We start from the raw sequence: 19,320 nt of genomic DNA, 5'->3' as shown, positions 1-19,320 counted from the left end.
AATCCTTTAAAACTGAGATGAGAAGAACTTTGTTCACACAGAGAGTGGTGAATCTCTGGAACTCTCTGCCACAGAAGGTAGTCGACGCCAGTTCATTGGCTATATTTAAGAGGGAGTTAGATGTGGCCCTTGTGGCTAAGGGGATCAGAGGGTATGGAGTGAAGGCAGGTACGGGATACTGAGTTGGATGATCAGCCATGATCATATTGAATGGCGGTGCAGGCTCGAAGGGCCGAATGGCCTACTCCTGCACCTAATTTCTATGTTTCTATGTTTCTATGACCTGTTCCTATGCTGTACTGTTCTATGACGTTTAATGCCCCTTTAAGTATATATGCTCACACATACTTTTGCTAACAGGAGGGATTGTTTACTTCCAGAGAAACAGAACTACTTACAGGTTCATCAACCACTTACAGTGACTTTTTCTTTGGCTGCAGCATACAGCAAGGATACAGCAAACCTTTGGTGCTTTCTGTTGTTGACATAAATTCCAAAGGCATCCCGAGTGTACTACGCCATGTGTTAAGGCAGATTTCACTGGTTAGATTTCTGCACAAAGTTAGACATGGTATACAAAATGTGCAAAACACCCAATGGGTCAAGCAACACCTATGGAAAGAGTTATTATTTCAATTCTGAGAACTATCATTGGAACTGCAGATAGACACATAATGCTGGAGTAACTCAACGGGACAGGCCGCATCTCTGGATAGAAGGAATGAATGACGTTTCGGGTTGAGACCCTTGTTCAAACTCAAAATCAGGGAGTCTCTATTGTGACAGAGTCTGAAGAAGGGTCTCGACCCAAAACATCACCCAGTCCTGTCCTGCCGAGTTACTCCAGCATTTTGTGTCTAACTGATTTAAACCAGCATCTGCAGTTCCTTCCTACACATCATGGGAAATGTTCTGATCAAGGGCTTTAGACTTGACATACCAACTGTTCTACTTTCCGCAGATGCCGCCTCTCCTGTTTCCAGCACTTAAAAAAAAAATTCAGATTTGCAATGTACGCAATCGTTCATTACACCTGAACCTTGGTTCATTCTGGACAAATCGCTCCTTAGCCTTGACCTAAACACTGGCAACTAAATCGGCTCAGTCCGGGCCCTGACATACCCTTCCCAAATTTCTCAAATTCTTTCTTTCCTTTTTTGGGTTAGTCTTATTTCTTTTCTCTGATCACTTTTGAATATTGATAGATGGAGCACCGTTGAAGGGGTAAAGAGCCTATCCATACTTTTATTGCGTTATCATTTTGCTTCTATAAACAGCTGGAATATACTTATGTAAAGGCACTATAGAAACATATTTTGTTATTACATGTCGGAGCTCTCAGCTAACAAATGACCTTCTTTTCTTAACCAGCTGAAGATGGATGTGGGGGAACTCTGCAAGGATCCAGCGGCATTATTTCCAGTCCGAATTTCCCTGGCGAGTATTACAATAATGCAGACTGCACCTGGACAATCGCTGCTGAACTTGGGGATACCATCTCACTCATTTTCACAGATTTCCAGCTTGAAGAAAAGTATGATTACTTGGAAATTGAGGGATCAGAGCCCCCATCAATATGGTAAGTGAACAATATTTCCAAAACAAAAATGTCTTTTGTAATAAAGTTGCATCTTCTGACAGTTATCTACATATGTTGTTCTTTTAAATTTATTTGACCTTCTATGACTCACAGGATAAAATTAGTTTATACCAGATAACAGTGAATTTGCACTGTGGGAGAGAAAGTTAATCAATAAGAATAGATCTAGAATACATCTATTCACCTTCAACTGAAATTATAAATCAAAGGTTTAGCATTTGGATCAGGTTTAATTGACTTGTCTTATTATTTTGCTGGTATTCAATGAACTGATAAACATCAGTATAATTATTGTCAGAATATTGTCTGACACGGGTTACTGATTGCAGATGATCAACCATGATCACAATGAATAGTGGTGCAGGCTCGAAGGGCCAAATGACCTCCTCCTGCTCCTATTTGTTATGTTTGTATATGTTAATACTCATCTTTTGCAACATCTCTTCAGCACTAATGAAAAACATATATTCTTATTGTACTCTGTTTCGAGATCATCGGTAATTATCTGCTTCTGCTTTTTGTTAACAGTATGAGATGCTTACAGGCATCAAAATATATAATAAAAGCAAGACTTGTTATTAATGTGAATAAAACAACTGATCCAGATCCTAATTCACAATTCTCACTAAGGAGTCGTGGCCATTTAAATTGGGCATGTTTCCTGTTTACAATTCATAACATTAAGAAGATCATTTTTCAGAAACAAAGTTCCTCAGATTTGAGGTGTAATTCTCTAATTTTAACATCACCTAAGTTTGACAAAATGTGTCAATTTGACTAAGTTTTGAATACAATGAAACCTCTAAAAATCCCTTCATCTTCCACATCCTCCTGAATGCATGCTTTGCTTTTATACTTGTAGTAATACCACTGCGAGCAACCTGAATGTAAATTGCATCTTTGGTGGAACAATATTCAACAACATTTGACATATTGCCATATAAGAAGACAACTAATATATAATCAAAAAGTTGACAAATAATATACAGTTGATGTAAAAGACCAGAGTATGAAATGGGCAGACAGATTTAGGGAGAGGGATAGGGAGCCACAGTAGCTAAATGCATGGCTATGAGTCATGTCATGATTACATTCGGGAGTGACCAGGGGACCATTGCTGGACGATTTCAGAAAACTATTACTTCTAGGCTTGGTGGAAATTACAAAACTAGAGAGAGTCCAAGGCCAAGGGTCAGCATGCTAAAACTTATATTTTGCTGGACCTGGAGCTAATGTAGGTCACTAGACAGAAAGTAATAGACAAATGTAACATTGCGCCTTTGGAATAGGCAGCAGAGTTTCGATGACTTCACATTAACATATATTGGGACCTTGAAGACGAGTCAAGGACGTGTTGCAATTTCCAAGTGCGAGTATGTGAAAGGCATGGATAAGTGTTTCACCAGCAGAGGCACTGTGGCAGGAACAAAGTCAAATGGTGCTTTGGAAGGAGAGGCAGGTGATTTTATTCATGATATGAATTACTTCACCGGATTAAATGTGCTCTGACAGTTGTCAGAGTCAGCAGAAAGGATAAAACGTCCAGGAAAAATGACTTTTAATAGTAAAGAGCCATAAATATCACCAACTAATAATTGATAGTTTCATTAAAATAATGTTGAGGGGAAAGGAAATGGGCATGTTGGACATTTGAGCTTGCCAGAGTTATGATTTAAGTTGGAGAAAGGTTCAACTTTGGAGCCAGATCTCAGTTAAGACCTGATATAGTTTGTCCCATGCAAAGCGGCAGAAGCAACCAAACAGATGGTCTCAATCTTTACGACAGAGAGGTCCATAAATTCTTTGTATGTGCTGGAAGATTGGAGGACATTCTTAATTAAATGGTCTATATACATTTAATTGCAAATTGATAAGACTTAAATAAAAAGGATGAGAGGTTTTATAATATTTCCTTTGAGATGATAAAAGATTCAATAATTGTGAAGATGCAAAGTTAAGAATCAACAATTTTAAGAAACCTCATGCCGGAAGGCCTGGATAGAGTGAATGTGGAGAGGATATTTCCACTAGTGGGAGAGTATAGGACCAGAGGTCATAGTCTCAGAATTAAAAAACTCCACAGATTCACTTCCATGTAGTGAAGAACTTTAGGAAGGAGATGAGGAGGAAGTTCTTCACTCAGATGGTAGTGAATCTGTGGAATTGTTTGACACAGAAGGCTGTGGAGGCCAGGTCAATGGATGTTTTTTTAAGGCAGAAATAGATCGATTCTTGATTAGTACGGGTGTCAAGGTTTATGGGGAGAAGGCAGGGTAATCGGTTAGGAGGGAAAAATAAATCAGCCAGGATTGAATGGTGGAGTAGATTTGATGGGTCGAATAGCCTAATTCTACTCCTATCACTTAGTGATCACTTATACTGTCTCTGGGATGTCTTCTATGGAAAGTAGTTTGCCTGATGCAGTTTTTAATCTTGGATCAATACTACCTGGATTTGATTTTATCGCAGATCGAAAATGCTATTTCTTTGAAAAGTGTTCCATATATGGTGTCGTAAGTTGTGCATCTCTGTGACGGTGCTGATGCTTTTGAAAATGCTGGTGCATAGAAACATTTTTATTGCATATTCCCTTGTGTTGCAGTTTGGCCTTACTGCATATATTTTTATTGAAATGTTTGCCAAACATGGGACCATTTTTGAAACCAAACAATTCAATTACTTTCCGGCATCTCAAATATCTCTCCCCTTCTCACTTCAAACAACTTGTGCTTGAAGTTCTGGGGAAATAATTATGAAAGGAAAGCTATCAAAGTCGAGATGATCAAAAATATGTCCATGGTGGCTGTAATTTAAGGTAAATTTTGAAGGAGGAAATACAACCAGAGAGCCATTGTGAGATCAGACTACACCACAGAGCCTATGTGGCTCTCTGTACTTTGGCTTGTGGGAGGATAAAGGGTGCTTATGCAATAGGTGGCTTGAGCCAAAGTATTATGGATGGGAGTTTGGGCATTGAATCTGTTTAGAGATATGGAGAGGTGGACATGAAAGAGCAGTAAACATACAGATGCTGGGGCTGCAGGAAAGGATTAGATACAAGTAAAGACAAGTTAACGAGTGAATAGAATTTCATGTTCGGTGGAATATAAACAACAGATCGAATGTAAAGCTGAAATTTAAAGTAAGTGGAGAGGAGGAGAAAGTGCAAACACTTAATGACTTTAGATCTGATAAATATATGCAATAACTTTTCTGTGACATGGCAAGGGAGGGAAAAAAAATGGGCTGGGATAAAGTGCAATAAAGAATGCATCACGATTTGAAAAAAACCACTATGTCACCTTGTCACTTTGTCATGGCGGAGAAGCTTGTGTGGCCCTGAGATCCTGAGAGCGATGCCGTCTGGAGCTATGCTCGTGTTTTGGCCACCCATGGTGGGAAGGTCGAGGGGGAGATCTCTGACAAAGAGCAATCCAACCAAGACCTTAACGGTGGAACATGCGGGGGATGATAGTGGAGCATCACAACGGCTGTGAAGGCGGATGAAGGCTGCAGTGGAAAAAGGGTCCCCAGTCGTCTTGGACTCCGTGCCACTGGATCCTGACCCAGATCTGTCAAAGACCATGGGGTGACTGTCAGTGTACCAGTCTCCCCACATTAAACAAGTCACGCACAGGCATCCTCCATGAGAGGACAGTTATACTTGTTTCGGCTACTCGAAACATGAATGAAAATTTCCTTAGTCCCTGCTATCTCCCTCATTCCACCCTGAGACCATCACCTCCCAAAAGTAAATTAAAATATTTTTTTCTAAGAATGAAAGACCACTTTGCAGTTAAGAGGTTCTATGATGTACTGTAATCGAATTAGAAAAGCAGAATTGAAAATGGCGCCTGCATTTTTGATACTTGTGTTGGATTGCGTCAATATCAGGTGGGTGGCAGAGCTCTTGAAATATCATCGCAACCACTGCCCCAGAGGGCAATTTCTGATTGCAGCACGGAGAGCATTTTCTGTCAGGGGAGATCAAAATTCATTGGCAAGCTTCAGTAATGTGAGGAATGTATGATCAGGCTGCATGATTAGAAGATAATTTTAATGTACCTCTGTGCAGCAATACTCTGATTTCATCTCTTCCCCGTGATCTGCCCTCGATCAATATTGGAGCCAAGTCCTGATAAGTGTATTCAGCATTGTAAAGGTGCAAAAGACAAAATAATGCACATAATGGTATTTCATCTGAAAAAGTCACAACGTAACGCCAGGTGGAGCATACTCTCAATCACTCATGGGCTGCGGGGGAGATTTATTCATTTAGAAGCGACAAATGCATATTTTTCAGATCAGATACCCTAGTTGCCTTGAAAAAAGTGGAAACAGTTCAATTTAAAATCATATTGAAAGGTTCATTTTACAGAAAATGTCCTTGTGATGTTATGCTTTTTGTGATTCTGAACATGAAGCACTTCCATTTTTCCATTGATGATCATTGTAATATTCCACCATGATGGAGCCAAATCCTTCTTCTGCACATGTCAGGACAACATAAAACCTGATTTGATGTGTGGAGATAGGTGAACATGAATCTACAAGAATAAAATGCTTCCATATCGCAGCATCAAGCTGCTCTTGCCAAGATTCTATTCCCTGAGTATTTCAATGCTGAAAAAAAAGCATACAATTCAAAATTTGTCTTTCTGCACTTTGATATATTTCTATTGTTGCTTTGAATTAGTGACAGGACTTAAAATGTCTTCAATTTTTTTCTAAACTTTCTATTCTCGATTGATTCCTTTTAAATGTGAGTAACCTTAATTTGTCCATTGTTTCATTTTCACTTCACTCTTGGTGGTCAACTTTTCACCACTTTCCTGTGCGAGTGACAGGGTCACTTCAAAGTCTCTTAAACCCCCTTTTCACGGGGCGACTTGACACAAGAGTTTAACATCGTGGGAACCTCGTGCGGTAACAGTACGGCATTCGTGGACCACCGTGGCGCTAACGGCAGGTAATCGTGTAACTTGGGTACTCGGGAGAAAATTCAAACATGTTTGAATTTGTCCAAGAGTGACTTGTACATTTGTGGTTGAGCATGGCAACATTTTATGAACGTAGTGGCCAGTGCGATATCCGTAATAACTCTTGCGGTCACCGTGGGAACTCCTGCGAACGGTGAACCCGGAAGTTGGATAGAGTGAATCCAGCCAGTTTGCTATTTACATACAAATCTAATAAAACTAGCTAACAAACACTTCATTAATGTCAGTGTGTCTCTTTTTGTCTGAAAGCAGTTTCTAACTGGAGGAGCTCCGCGGGCCAGGCAGCATCTACGGAGGGAAATTGACAGGCGAGCCTTTCCTCAGGCTGCCTTATCTCTCTACCCCCCCCAACTCCCACCCACACACACAAATGCTGGAGAAACTCAGCGGGTGCAGCAGCATCTATGGAACGAAGGAAATAGGCAATGTTTCGGCCCGAAAAGTTACTTATTTCTTGTGTATGTGTCGGCAGGAACAGCAGATGCCGGTTTAAGGAGAGTGAGTTCGACGGCAGGCAGCATCTTTGGGGAGAAGGAATGGGTGACATTTCGGGTCGAGACCCTTCTGATATGCTGCTTGTCCCGCTGAGCTACATGTTGTGTCTATCTTCGTTTTAATCCAGCATCTGCAGTTCCTTCCTGGCCGAACCCGATTGAAAGATGAGAGGCTGGGCGATAGAAATCATTAATTGAATTAAATAACTAGATACCTGTCTAATCGTATCTACGGGATTGAACAGGCTAGATGGAGGAAGAATGTTTCCGATGTTGGGGGAGTCCAGAACCAGGGTCCCAGTTTTACAGTCTACCGTGGGAACACTTTAATTACAGCGGGAAACCTTCAGTTTCCCAGGGGGTCGGGACGGGACTGGAGTTGGGAGGGAAAGGGGGGGGAGTGGAGGGAGAGGAGGGGGAGACAGATGGGGGTCTCTTCATTTAGTGGCGGTGGGTGTCTGTCACTGAAACAGGCAGGTGAGATTTCACATTCACCATGTGTGTGTGCCTCTCTCTCTCTCTCTCTCTCTCTCACTCCCTCCCTCCCTCTCACACATGCATGAATGGAGGAACTCCGCGGGCCAGGCAGCATTTACGGAGGGAAATGGACAGGCGACCCATTTCTTCAGGCTGCCATATGTCTCTCTCCCCCCCCCCCCCCCCCAACCCCCCCCCACATACGCGAATGCTGGAGAAACTCCGCGGGTGCAGCAGCATCTATGGAACGAAGGAAATAGACAACGTTTCGGCCCCGCTGCACCCGCTGAGTTTCTCCAGCATTCGTGTGTGTGGGTGGGAGTTGGGGTGAGGGGGGGGGGGGGAGAGAAATAAGGTAGCCTGAAGAAAGGGTGACCTGTCCATTTCCTTCCGTAGATGCTGCCTGGCCCGCGGAGTTCATCCATTCATGCCTGTGTGAGAGAGAGGGAGGGAGAGAGAGAGAGAGAGAGAGAGAGAGGCAGTCCTGGTCAGTCCTTTGAAGATAGACACCAGTTGCTTGGAGCAACTCAGCGGGACATGCAGCATCTCTGGAGAGAAGGAACGGGTGGCGTTTCGGGTCAAGAGCCTTCTTCAGACTGAAAGTTTCACCTCTCAGTAGATCATAAAATAACACAATCATCACGGTCAATGTGAGATACAGTGTTTATTCATATTTGACAAAATAAAAAGACGACTTCTTGCACATATTGAGAGAAGGTGCATCACACCAAACAACATTTGTCTAAAAAAACACAGATTATTCTTCAGCTCATTAAAGAGCTCGGGTGAAAAAAACCAATATAGTGTGTGACAACAAAGTAACATCATTTGTGCCACGTGATTAACTACACTACAGTCCACGATGTTGATTCACGATTAACGGGAAAGATCGGGAGACGGACAAGTCACTCGCTCAAATGACAGAATTGCCGAGTACCGTGGGAACTCTTTACTCTACCCCCGTTATATCGTGTGATATCGTGCTAGACCACGACCACTCCACTCTGGCTACATCTTGCGTCAAGTCGCCCCGTGAAAACTAGCCATTAAGGTGATACACCGGTTTTAAAAAAAAGTATAATCTTCAATTAAGGATGGCACGGTGGCGCAGCTGTAGAGTTGCTGCCTTACAGCATGTACAGCTCTAGAAACCTGGGTTCGTTCCCGACTACGGGTGCTTGTCTGTGCGGAGTTTTGTACGTTCTCCCCATTTCCGCAAGGGTTTTCTCCGAGATCTTCGGTTTCCTCCCACATTCCAAAGACGTACAGGTTTGTAAGTTAAGTGGTTTGGTACAAGGGTAAATAGTCCCTAGTGTGTATAGGGTAGTCGCTGGTCAGTGCGGACTCAGTGGATTGAAGGGTCTGTTTCCGTTTTTGCATAAACTCAAGTTATGTTCTGAATAAAGGATTGTAGATGTTAGTTGTGATGTCCACTGTCATATTTGTTTAACAATTCGTATTTTAATTGATTTGTTTGTTATTCTGCAATCTCTCAATCTCGTCCCACTCTCAGTTATTGTGACTCAATTCACAGAGAAACACACAATATCCTCTCGTGCAAAGGATATATCACACATTTGTTTTTGTTGTTTTTGTTGTCACCACTTAAAATTTCAATGCAGTTCATTTTGCAGCATTATGTTCAATTTTTGGATTTATTTCCCCTTCTTTCTCCCAGTAAATTGAAGCAATGTTGAATTCATCATCGATGTAGCAGGAAGTAGAGGGTGGGAAACAATGATGGTAGTGGGGTTGCAGTAGCAACATTCACAACGGTCCCAATGATAAACAACTGCCACCTCACTTATTTTGTTCAACTTGTTTTTCATTTTGTTTCATTTCGTTCTTGCTCACAGGATTTCACCTTGATTCCTTATCACCAATTTTAATCAACAGCTTCCAGTGGAGAATGTTGCCAAAGGCTTAAAAATGTAGTATGTCTTATCATATGGCATTTCACAGTCCACTTGATATTGCTGCCTGGCTGAGATTTAATCTGGCCCTGAGAGTCTTTTATTGCTATTTATAAGGTATTGCCACATAGGTAATGCTTAAGTTTATACCTGGAAATTAAATGTATTATTTTATTTGAATAAATTACAATGTCTCAGAGGTCATGTCAATTTACGTGCTGAGTGACATCCCACCTACACACAATACTGATCTTGTACATAATAAGAAGTTGGAAAAAGAGTTGACTTCTATGTGGCATGATGTATATAAATAGAAGCAAAACAGCTGCTTCCACGTGATCAAGATTGGAGTACTTTTGGTGATGGATTTTCACTTTCCCTGTAGTCACAGAGTCACAGAGTGATGCAGTGTGGAAACAAGCCTCAGGACCTACTTGCCCACACCGGCCAACATGTCCAGCTACACAAGTCCCACTTGCCCGCGCTTGGTCCAAATCCCTCCAAACCTGTCCTATCTCACTGTTTCTTAAACAATGGGATAGTACCATTCTCAACTACCTCCTCTGGCAGCTTGTTCCATACACCCACCACCCTTTGTGTGAAAAGGTTACCCCTCGGATTCCTATTAAATCTTTTCTCCTTCACCTTGAACCTCTGTCCTCTGGTCCTCGATTCCCAACTCTGGGCAAGAGATTGTGCATCTACCCAATCTATTCCACTCATGATTTTATACACCTCTATAAGACCACCTCTCATCCTCCTGCACTCCATCGAATAGAGACCCAGCCTACTCAACCTCTCCCTACAGCTCACACCCTCTAGTCCTGGCAACATCCTCATAAATTATGGTCTGCAGATATTTGCAATATGTTTCTATTCTTCCTTCCTTAACTGAAAATGTTAACCTTTGACAAAATTAATATATCAGACTTGGCAACTATGCAGTGAGTAATTTCTTCATATATTGGAAAATTGTGCTTGTTAGAAAAGAAGAAAAGTAATAATCATTTGAATTTCAAGATTAAATCAAATTTGAAAATTGTGATGTGGGACAAAACTAACCTTTTATCTGGGAATGTTTCTGCATGATTGAAGACAATCAGCATGGTTGTGAAAGCAAGCTCCCTGTTGCCTATTCAGTTCAATTCACCAGACTGTATTTCCTCCTCTTTTTTGCAAAACTAATTACTTGTGTGGCCTTATAATGCTCATCCAATTCATCTATGGGAACCAAAAAGTGGATCCAGTCCCATATGGTACAAACTATCAAAAATCACCAGAATTAATAACTTATTCTTATATAGCATACGCACATTTATTCATGAAAACATCTTGTAGAACAATTTAAAAAATTCTTATCATAAATTAATTAAAATAAGCCATTCTACCTTGAGGCTGGCAGCTCAAGATGTTAGCAGAATTCTCCACAATCTCCCAGGTAAACTTTCAAGTCCCTTGTGCAGGTGGTATTTTGGACACGTAGGTATCTGCAAGAAAGCAGCTCCCTTGTGAAGGCAGAAGGCAGTGATTAGCTATTCATCTCGAGTGCAGGCAAAGTGCTGTTTCTGCTCGGTATAGTAGCAGTCAGTTTGTGGTTAGAATAACAGTGTCTGTGCAGTATCCTGCCATGTGCTGGAAAGATGAAAGACCGAGCAGAGAAGGGAATCGTTTGGATTGCTTTAGGAAGAAGAATGCTCTCTTGATGGATAAAATCAGAGAATTATGATCGCAGAGCAGCATTGTCATTTTATTGCCCAGGTCAGGGTGCAGCGACATTAGTTGGTAAAATATCACACCTTGGGACCTTTGGTCAATAGGTTCACATACCATCTTTCCAGATCTGCTGCAAAGTCTGGCTTGTTAGTTTCTCCAGCTGAAGATAAAGTGTTATTCTGTAAGCCATTGTAAGGATATGGGAGGCATAAACAAAACAGGAGCAGGAATTAGCCATTCGACCCATCATGTCTGCCCATCATTCAATATGATCGTGGCTAAACTACCCCAAGCATCATTACCTTGCCTGTGCTTATTCCCAATAGCCTTCACTTCATTGATCTTGATCCTCTTCAATGATCAATGATCAGGCCTCCACAACGCTCTGGGGCAGGTGATTCCTCAATGTCCATAAGCCAAGTGAGCTAGTTATTGACTTTAGAAAACGAGGTGATGTACATGCTCCAGTCACCATCAAGGGTGATGGTCGAGAGCTTCAAGTTCCTAGACGTAAATATCATGAATGATTTATCTGAGCCAATCATATTAAAACTACTGTGGCCAAGAAGGCAGACCAGTGCCTCTACCTTCGCAGAAGACAAAGGATGTTTGGCATGTCTCCAATGATTTTTGCCAATATAGAACATAGAATAGAGAGATAACATCTAAAGATACACCATAATCAATATGCTGTAGGGATGTATCGCAGTATGGTTTGGCAACAGCTCTACCCAAACCACCAGAAATTGTAGAGAGTTGTGGATGCAGCCCAGTCCATTGCACAAAGCAGCCTCCCCCTCTCCTCCCGTCGACTTCATTAAAACTTCCTGCGGACTTGGTAATTCAAGGACGAATTGCACCCCGGTCAATCTCTCTTCATCCCACTTCCATGAGACTGAAGATACAAAGGCTTGAAAGCACATACCACCAGAATCCCATGCAGCTTCCTCCCAGCTGTTATCAGAGTACTGAACAGTCCTCCCATAAGCTACAGATGTAGTCCCAAACTCCCATGATGACACTTGGACAGATGTAGTCCCAAAGTCCCAATCTTCATGATGACACTTGGACATTTTTATCTGCACTGTTTCCATAGCTGTAATGCTATAGCACTCTCACACAATATTCTTCACACTGGTACTTTCCCTTTCCACTGCTTGTTGTACTCACATATAGTATGATTTGATTGGATAACACGCAAGCAAAGTTTGTCATTGTATGTCGGTACACGTGACAAAAATAAACCAATGCCAATAAATGATTCACCCCTCCTCCATCTTACAAAATGACCTTACATTCATAATTTTCCCACCAGTGGAAACATCTTGTCATCTAATCCTTCATGATCATATTTGAGGATTTGCCAGATTTTTTACTGATCAACCAATTGATCAAGATTTATTGCAGCACATCAATGTTTCAGTATTTGAAAGCTTCCTTCCCTTTGGATTGGTTTAAATCCACCTTCTCATCTCTATTTATCTTCTCCATAAGCCGTTTGATGCCAGTTCACTGCAAACCGCGACTGTTTTTTAGAATAACCTTCCTTTGTTGAAAAATAAGACTCATTACAGAAACCTAGTAGTAATCATTGAACCTTTTGCAGCAGCTATGCAGTGAAACATAGACCTTCTTACCATTTGCTCCTTAACCTGTCAAAGAAAGCACAGAATGGAATCCTTTTTTTCCCATTCTCAGTACTACAATCACTCTGAACAAAGGTCCCAACCTGAAGCATCACCTGTTCAATTTAACTAGAGATGCTGCCTGGCCTGATGTGTTTGTGTCGATCTTTCATTTGAGTAGGTTGTTTGCAGGCAATGGAACGTTCGGTAAGTGAGATGCTTTTAAAAGTGTGATGACAAGAGTTCAGGGAATGCATTCCTGTTAGAGTGGAGAGCAAGGCAGGTGGACATTAGGAAGCTTGGGTGACAAAAGAAATTGAAGCTCTGGTCAACAAAAAGGAGACATAGGACAGGGTAAAGGCAGCTATGATCGAGTGTATTTCAATGCTGAGGAGCATACCTAAAGAGGAGGAAATGAGGAGGACAAGAAGGGGGCAGGAGATGGCTCTGTCCGATGATATTAAGAGAAATCTAAAGAGGTTTTATAGACATTAAGGAAAAGAGGGTGACTAAGAGAGAATAGGGCCCTTCAAACACTAACGCGTTCATCTCTGTCTAGAGATATATATACTCTGTCTAGAGTATATATCTATATATATATATATATATATACTAGACCAAGTGCAGACCCGTTGGGTCTGTTCCCCTAACGTGCGGTTGTGGGGGGGGGGGGGGGGGGGGGGGAGAGGAGGCACCCAGCATCACACACACAACTATCCCCTCCCCCCCCCCGCACTCACGCTAATTACCCCCTGATATTATATTAATATTATTAATTTGCTGCTTTTACCCCATAACCACCCTATCTACTGACACATAGCCCCCAACTGGCAGTCACATCTAGAGAGGGGGGAGGGGGCGAGCGGGGGTAGAGAGTGAGGGCAGAGAGAGAAGGGGCAGAGGCAGAGAGAGAGACAGAGACACAGAGAGAGGGGCAAGAGGGATAGGGGGGTGGAGAGGAGGAAAAGAGGGAGGGTGGGGGGGGAGGAGAGGAGAGAGAGAGAGAGGAGGATGAGAGTGAGGGTGCTGAGAGGGGGGGGAGGTGGGGAGGGGAGGGGAGGAGGGAGGGGGGGATGGAGGGGGGGGTAGGGGGTGTGGAGGGGGGGGGGGGGGGGGGGGGGGGGGGGGGGGGGGGGGGGGCAAGGTGGGGTGAGGGGGGTGGGGGGGGGGGGGGGGGGGGGGGGGGGGGGGGGGGGGGGGGGGGGGGGGGGGGGTGGGGGGGGGGGGAGGGGGGGGAGAGGGGGGGGAGGGATGGGGGGGAGAGGGGGTGTGAGAAAGGGGGGGGAGAGGGGGTGTGCAGAGAGGGGGGAGAGGGGGGGAGAGGGGGGGAGGGGGGAGAGGGGGGGGAGGGGGGAGCAGGGAGGGGGAGGGAGGGGGGGGAAGGGGGTAGGGGGTGGGAGGGGGGGAGGGTTTAGGCGGGAAGAGGGGGGAGGGGGGGAGAGGAGAGGAGGGGGGGGGGGAGGAGGAAAGAGTGGAGGGAGATAGGAGGAGAGGAGGGGGAGGGGGAGAGGAGAGGGGGGGAGAGGAGGGGAACGGAGGGGGAGGGAGGGGGAGGGAGGGGAGGAGAGGTGGGGGGAGGAGGGGAGGGGGGAGGGGGAGGAGGGAGAGGAGGAGAGGGGGCAGAGGAGAGGGGGGAGAGGAGAGGGGGGGAGGAGAGGAGGAGAGGGGGGAGAGGAGAGGAGGAGAGGTGGGGAGAGGAGAGGGGGGGAGAGGAGGGGGGGAGAGGAGAGGGGGGAGAGGAGAGGTGGGGGAAGAGGACAGGGGGGGAGAGGACAGGGGGGGAGAGGACAGGGGGGGAGAGGAAAAAGGGGGGGGAGAACCTAAAAATCATTTTAGAATCAAAAAAGACACATTCTGCAAGCATTGTAGAACCAAAAGAGACACTTTTTGCAAACATTTTAGAACCAATAAACAATTTTTGCAAACATTTTAGAACCAATAGACACATTCTGCAAGCATGTTAGAACCACTAAGGCCACTTACATTTGAGTAGACATATGTTCAGTGTTAGTCACAGCTAAGAGAAACGTCACCCTCTGCCTTCCCCCAGCTTGCAGACACTGATTGAGGCACACCACTTCCTGGTGTTATAATCCCCCCCCCCCCCCCCCCCCCCCTAGCAGGGGCAGAAGAGGGGCAGAGAGAGAATGGGGAATTTTGTAAAATCATTGATATCTCTGTCATTTTTCATCGATGGGAAAAATCCTCGGCACGCATACGGCGGAGGGGGGCTCTGAGCAAGGTGGCCAAAAATGACGGCCGTAGGTGGCGGCGTTCTCTCGGAAATCGCAGCACAGATGGTAAGAATGCTGTTCATCGATTACAGCTCAGCATTCAACACCATTATACCATCAAAACTGATCACCAAACTCAGTAACCTGGGCATCGACCCCTCCCTCTGCAACTGGATACTGGACTTTCTATCCAACAGACCCCAGTCTGTGAGATTAGACAAGCACACCTCTTCAACCCTCACCCTGAACACCGGCGTTCCACAGGGCTGTGTGCTGAGCCCCCTCCTCTACTCCCTCTTCACCTATGATTGCACACCTGTACATGGTACTAACACCATCATCAAGTATGCAGATGATACAACGGTGATTGGCCTCATCAGCAACAACGATGAGCTGGCCTACAGGGAGGAGGTCCAGCACTTAGCAGCATGGTGCGCTGACAACAACCTGGCCCTTAACTCCAAGAAGACCAAGGAGCTCATTGTAGACTTCAGGAAGTCCAGAGGCGGCAGGCACACCCCCATCCACATTAACGGGACGGAGGTGGAACGTGTTTCTAGCTTCAGGTTCTTGGGAGTCAACATCTCCGATGACCTCTCTTGGACCCACAATACCTCTACTCTGATCAAGAAGGCTCATCAGCGTCTCTTCTTCCTGAGGAGACTGAAGAAGGTCCATCTGTCTCCTCAGATCCTGGTGAACTTCTACCGCTGCACCATCGAGAGCATCCTTACCAACTGCATCACAGTATGGTATGGCAACTGCTCTGTCTCCAACCGGAAGGCATTGCAGAGGGTGGTGAAAATTGCCCAACGCATCACCGGTTCCTCGCTCCCCTCCATTGAGTCTGTCCAAAGCAAGCGCTGTCTGCGGAGGGCGCTCAGCATCGCCAAGGACTACTCTCACCCCAACCATGGACTGTTTACCCTCCTACCATCCGGGAGGCGCTACAGTTCTCTCCGTTGCCGAACCAGCAGGTCGAGGAACAGCTTCTTCCCGGCGGCTGTCACTCTACTCAACAACGTACCTCGGTGACTGCCAATCACCACCCCCCCCCCCGGACACTTATTATTATTTATTCAAATCATTTGCTATGTCGCTCTTCCAGGGAGATGCTAAATGCATTTTGTTTTCTCTGTACTGTACACTGACAATGACAATTAAAATTGAATCTGAATCAAAACCCGGTCAAGAACAGACTTTTAGTAATATAGATAGTCTTTGCATCAGAGACACACAGAAGTCATGTGTAAAGGGTGGAAAGAGCACATGGCCACAGAAACCAACCAAAAATGTTTGCCCCATCAAGCACCTCTTACTCTATCTGTAGAAGTCTAATAATTCCAACAGTGTCAGACCCACAAAATTGGTGTTGAAGCAAGTCATCCTTGATCTTAAGCGACTGGCTGAGACAACAACCTAAGAGCATTACCATAGCCTTAAGTTTCCAAAGCACAGGATACCAGAGTTCAAGCCATATTGTATGAAATTCACTCAAATCAGAGTTGATAATGAATATCAGAATGCCAGACTACTTAGGACTCCAGCATAGCAAAAGGTGGTTCTGTGCATTGGGCAAAAGATGAAGTTCACAATCTTGAATGCTGGACTTGCATGCTTGCAAATATTAATGTCATGATAATAGTAAAAAAATAAGCAAAGAAATAGATGATTTCTTCGATTCATAACATGTTGTGTTGCTTTGTTAATGTCACTGTGAGCAATGGGTGGTACATTTACAGGGACAGATATGATCATAGAGTCATACAGCACAGAAACAGGCACCTCGGCACATCTTGCCCACGCCAAATCAAGATGCCCCATCTACAATAGTCCCACCTGCCTGGTTTTGGCCCATATCCCTTTAAATATTACCTCTCCATGTACCTACCTAAATGTATTTTTAATGTAGTTATGGTACCTGTCTCAAATACTTACTCTGGAAGCTCGTTCCATATACTTACCACTCTCAGTGTGAAAAGATTGTCCCTCTGGTTCCTATGAAATCTATCACTTTAAACCTATGTCCTCTTGTTCTTGATACCCCTCAATGGATAAAAGACTGTGCATCCACTATCTATTCCCCTCATGATCATGTGCAACTGTAGACGATCACCCCTCATCCTCCTGTGCTCCACGAAATAAAGTCCTATTGTTCAAACCCTCTACTCCTAGGAAACATCCCCATAAATATTTTCTGCACTCTTCCAGCTTAACAATATCTCAACAACATCTTTCCGACAGCTGGGTAACCGAAATTGAACACAATACCCCAAATATCGCATCAGCAACAAAGTATCCCAACTTCTATACTCAATACCATGATTGCTGAAGGCTAATATGCTGAAAGCCTTCTCTCTGTGAAGCCACTTTCAAGGAACTATATACCTGCACTCCTTGATTCCTCTGCTGCACAACTCCCCAGTACCCTGCCATTTATTGTGAAGGCCCTAGCCTGATTTGACTTCCCAAAACACCTTGCACTTATCTGCATTAAACTCCTTTAACAATCCTCCAGCCCACTTGCCCAACTGATCAAGATCCTGCTGTAATTTTTTGTAACCACCTTCATTATCTATGATACTACCCGCTTTCGTGGAATTTGCAAACTTACTGTTCATGCCTTGTACATTCTCATTCACATCAATGATATACAAACAGCAATAGGCCCAGCATTGATCCCTGACAGATGCCACTAAACAGAGACCTCCAGAAAGAAAAATAACTTTCCAACATCGCCCTCTGTTTCCTTCCATGAAGCTAATTTTTGATCCGATCGGTTCGCTCTCCCTGGATCCTAAGTGATCTAACCTTACAAAACAACGTACACACCTGTATGTCTTGGGAGTGTGGGAGGAAACCGAAGATCTCAGAGAAAACCCACACAGGTCACGGGGAGAACGTAAAAACTCCATACAGACAGTGCCCGTAGTCGGGATCGAACACGGGTCTTCGGCACTGCATTTGCTGTAGGCAGCAACTCTACTGCTGCACCACAGGTGATGGGGGAATATTTTAAAGGTGATCTGTGAAGCAGGTTTATTACTCATAACAATGGGTGCCTGAAACACGCTGCCAGAACTGGTAAAGAGAGACGGACATGAGAGTAACATTTGAGGGTAGCATATAAGAGTATGGATATACAGAGGATGGACGGATATGGGCCATGTACTGGCAGAGGTGATTAGTTGAACCTGGCACTGTGTTCAGCGCAGACAGTGTGAGCCATTTGACCTGCTTCTGGTTGTAATGTTCTGTGGTCTATGAGATTATGGTTGTTGCAAATTCAACAGTTTCCCAATAGTTCCAGAGTTCAGGTCTATTCTCACTAGAAATTTGTTGTGAGTAACTTGCAACATTGTCTTAAGCAATATAATTGTTGGGGCGATTCTGAAAACCTGCTTGACTTCACTAAGATTGGCTCTCTTTAACCTCTGACCAATATCATGGCTCCGTGCCATTTTGGAGAGAGCGATTGCCAGATTTAAGGAGGGCTTTCCATGATTTCTCCTAATTGCTCAAATCTAAATCTTTGGAAACGTTTAAATAGGCCATGCTTAGTAGCTGGAGCTGCACCCTACAAGATTATGCTCATTCTGATAGATGGAATCTGCACAGTAATTTGAGGAAACCTGGAGCTCATGAGGAACAATGTGATGACATTCCTTGTGACAGGGAGCCTCCTCTGTAATTAAACAATTCTTTCTTGATGAAGGTCATCAATACAGCACCTCACTGCTCCCCTTTATATTCTTATCTGCCCAACTGCGGATAATGTGGATGTATGACAAACTCTGCCACTTAATATTAGGACTTAATTGTTGCGTATGTTACAGTTCATGTTTGGCACAGTACTTCCCTTCATTGCTAAGCCTCTGTGTCTACTTTCTCGTATGTAAATACCATTAGCCTCAACTTCCAGCAGAACATTTTCCTAAAAGTAAATCTTGGTTTCCTCGCTTCACGCAAATGTTAATCAAGGAGAGGAGAAGCATTTTAGTGACCCAACTCGGCTCAGTAACTTCAAAACAATTCTCATTGGGGAATAGCTTGAAATTGAGCAAAGCCCTGTAACAGATTTTGTGCTGTTGCCCAAAAGCAAATAATCAGAAGCAAAAGTGAGAGAATTCTACTTTATGAATGGAAGAAGTCGAGGAGAAAATACCAACTGATATGGAATTGCTGCACCAGTGACCCTCTGGCCCTTATTCAAACAAGATATTGAACATTGGGGAATATCTCAGCATCTGCACTTTACCCAACA

The 19,320-nt window shown here is 44.0% G+C and overlaps 1 protein-coding gene across 1 annotated transcript in view; it reads left to right on the top strand.

Moving 5' to 3' along the window:
• The window catches only part of LOC129696551 (CUB and sushi domain-containing protein 3-like), a 384,242-nt gene that overhangs the window by 154,565 nt on the left and 210,357 nt on the right, over positions 1 to 19,320 (top strand). Inside the window, exon 2 of the mRNA XM_055634575.1 lies at positions 1,372 to 1,579. Within this exon, the coding sequence (XP_055490550.1) occupies positions 1,372 to 1,579 (208 nt within the window). The remainder of the gene's footprint in view (positions 1 to 1,371; positions 1,580 to 19,320) is intronic.

The sequence above is a fragment of the Leucoraja erinacea genome, chromosome 4, assembly GCF_028641065.1.
Source record: "Leucoraja erinacea ecotype New England chromosome 4, Leri_hhj_1, whole genome shotgun sequence".
Lineage (NCBI taxonomy): Eukaryota > Metazoa > Chordata > Chondrichthyes > Rajiformes > Rajidae > Leucoraja > Leucoraja erinaceus.
This window is presented reverse-complemented; position numbering and strand designations above follow the sequence as displayed.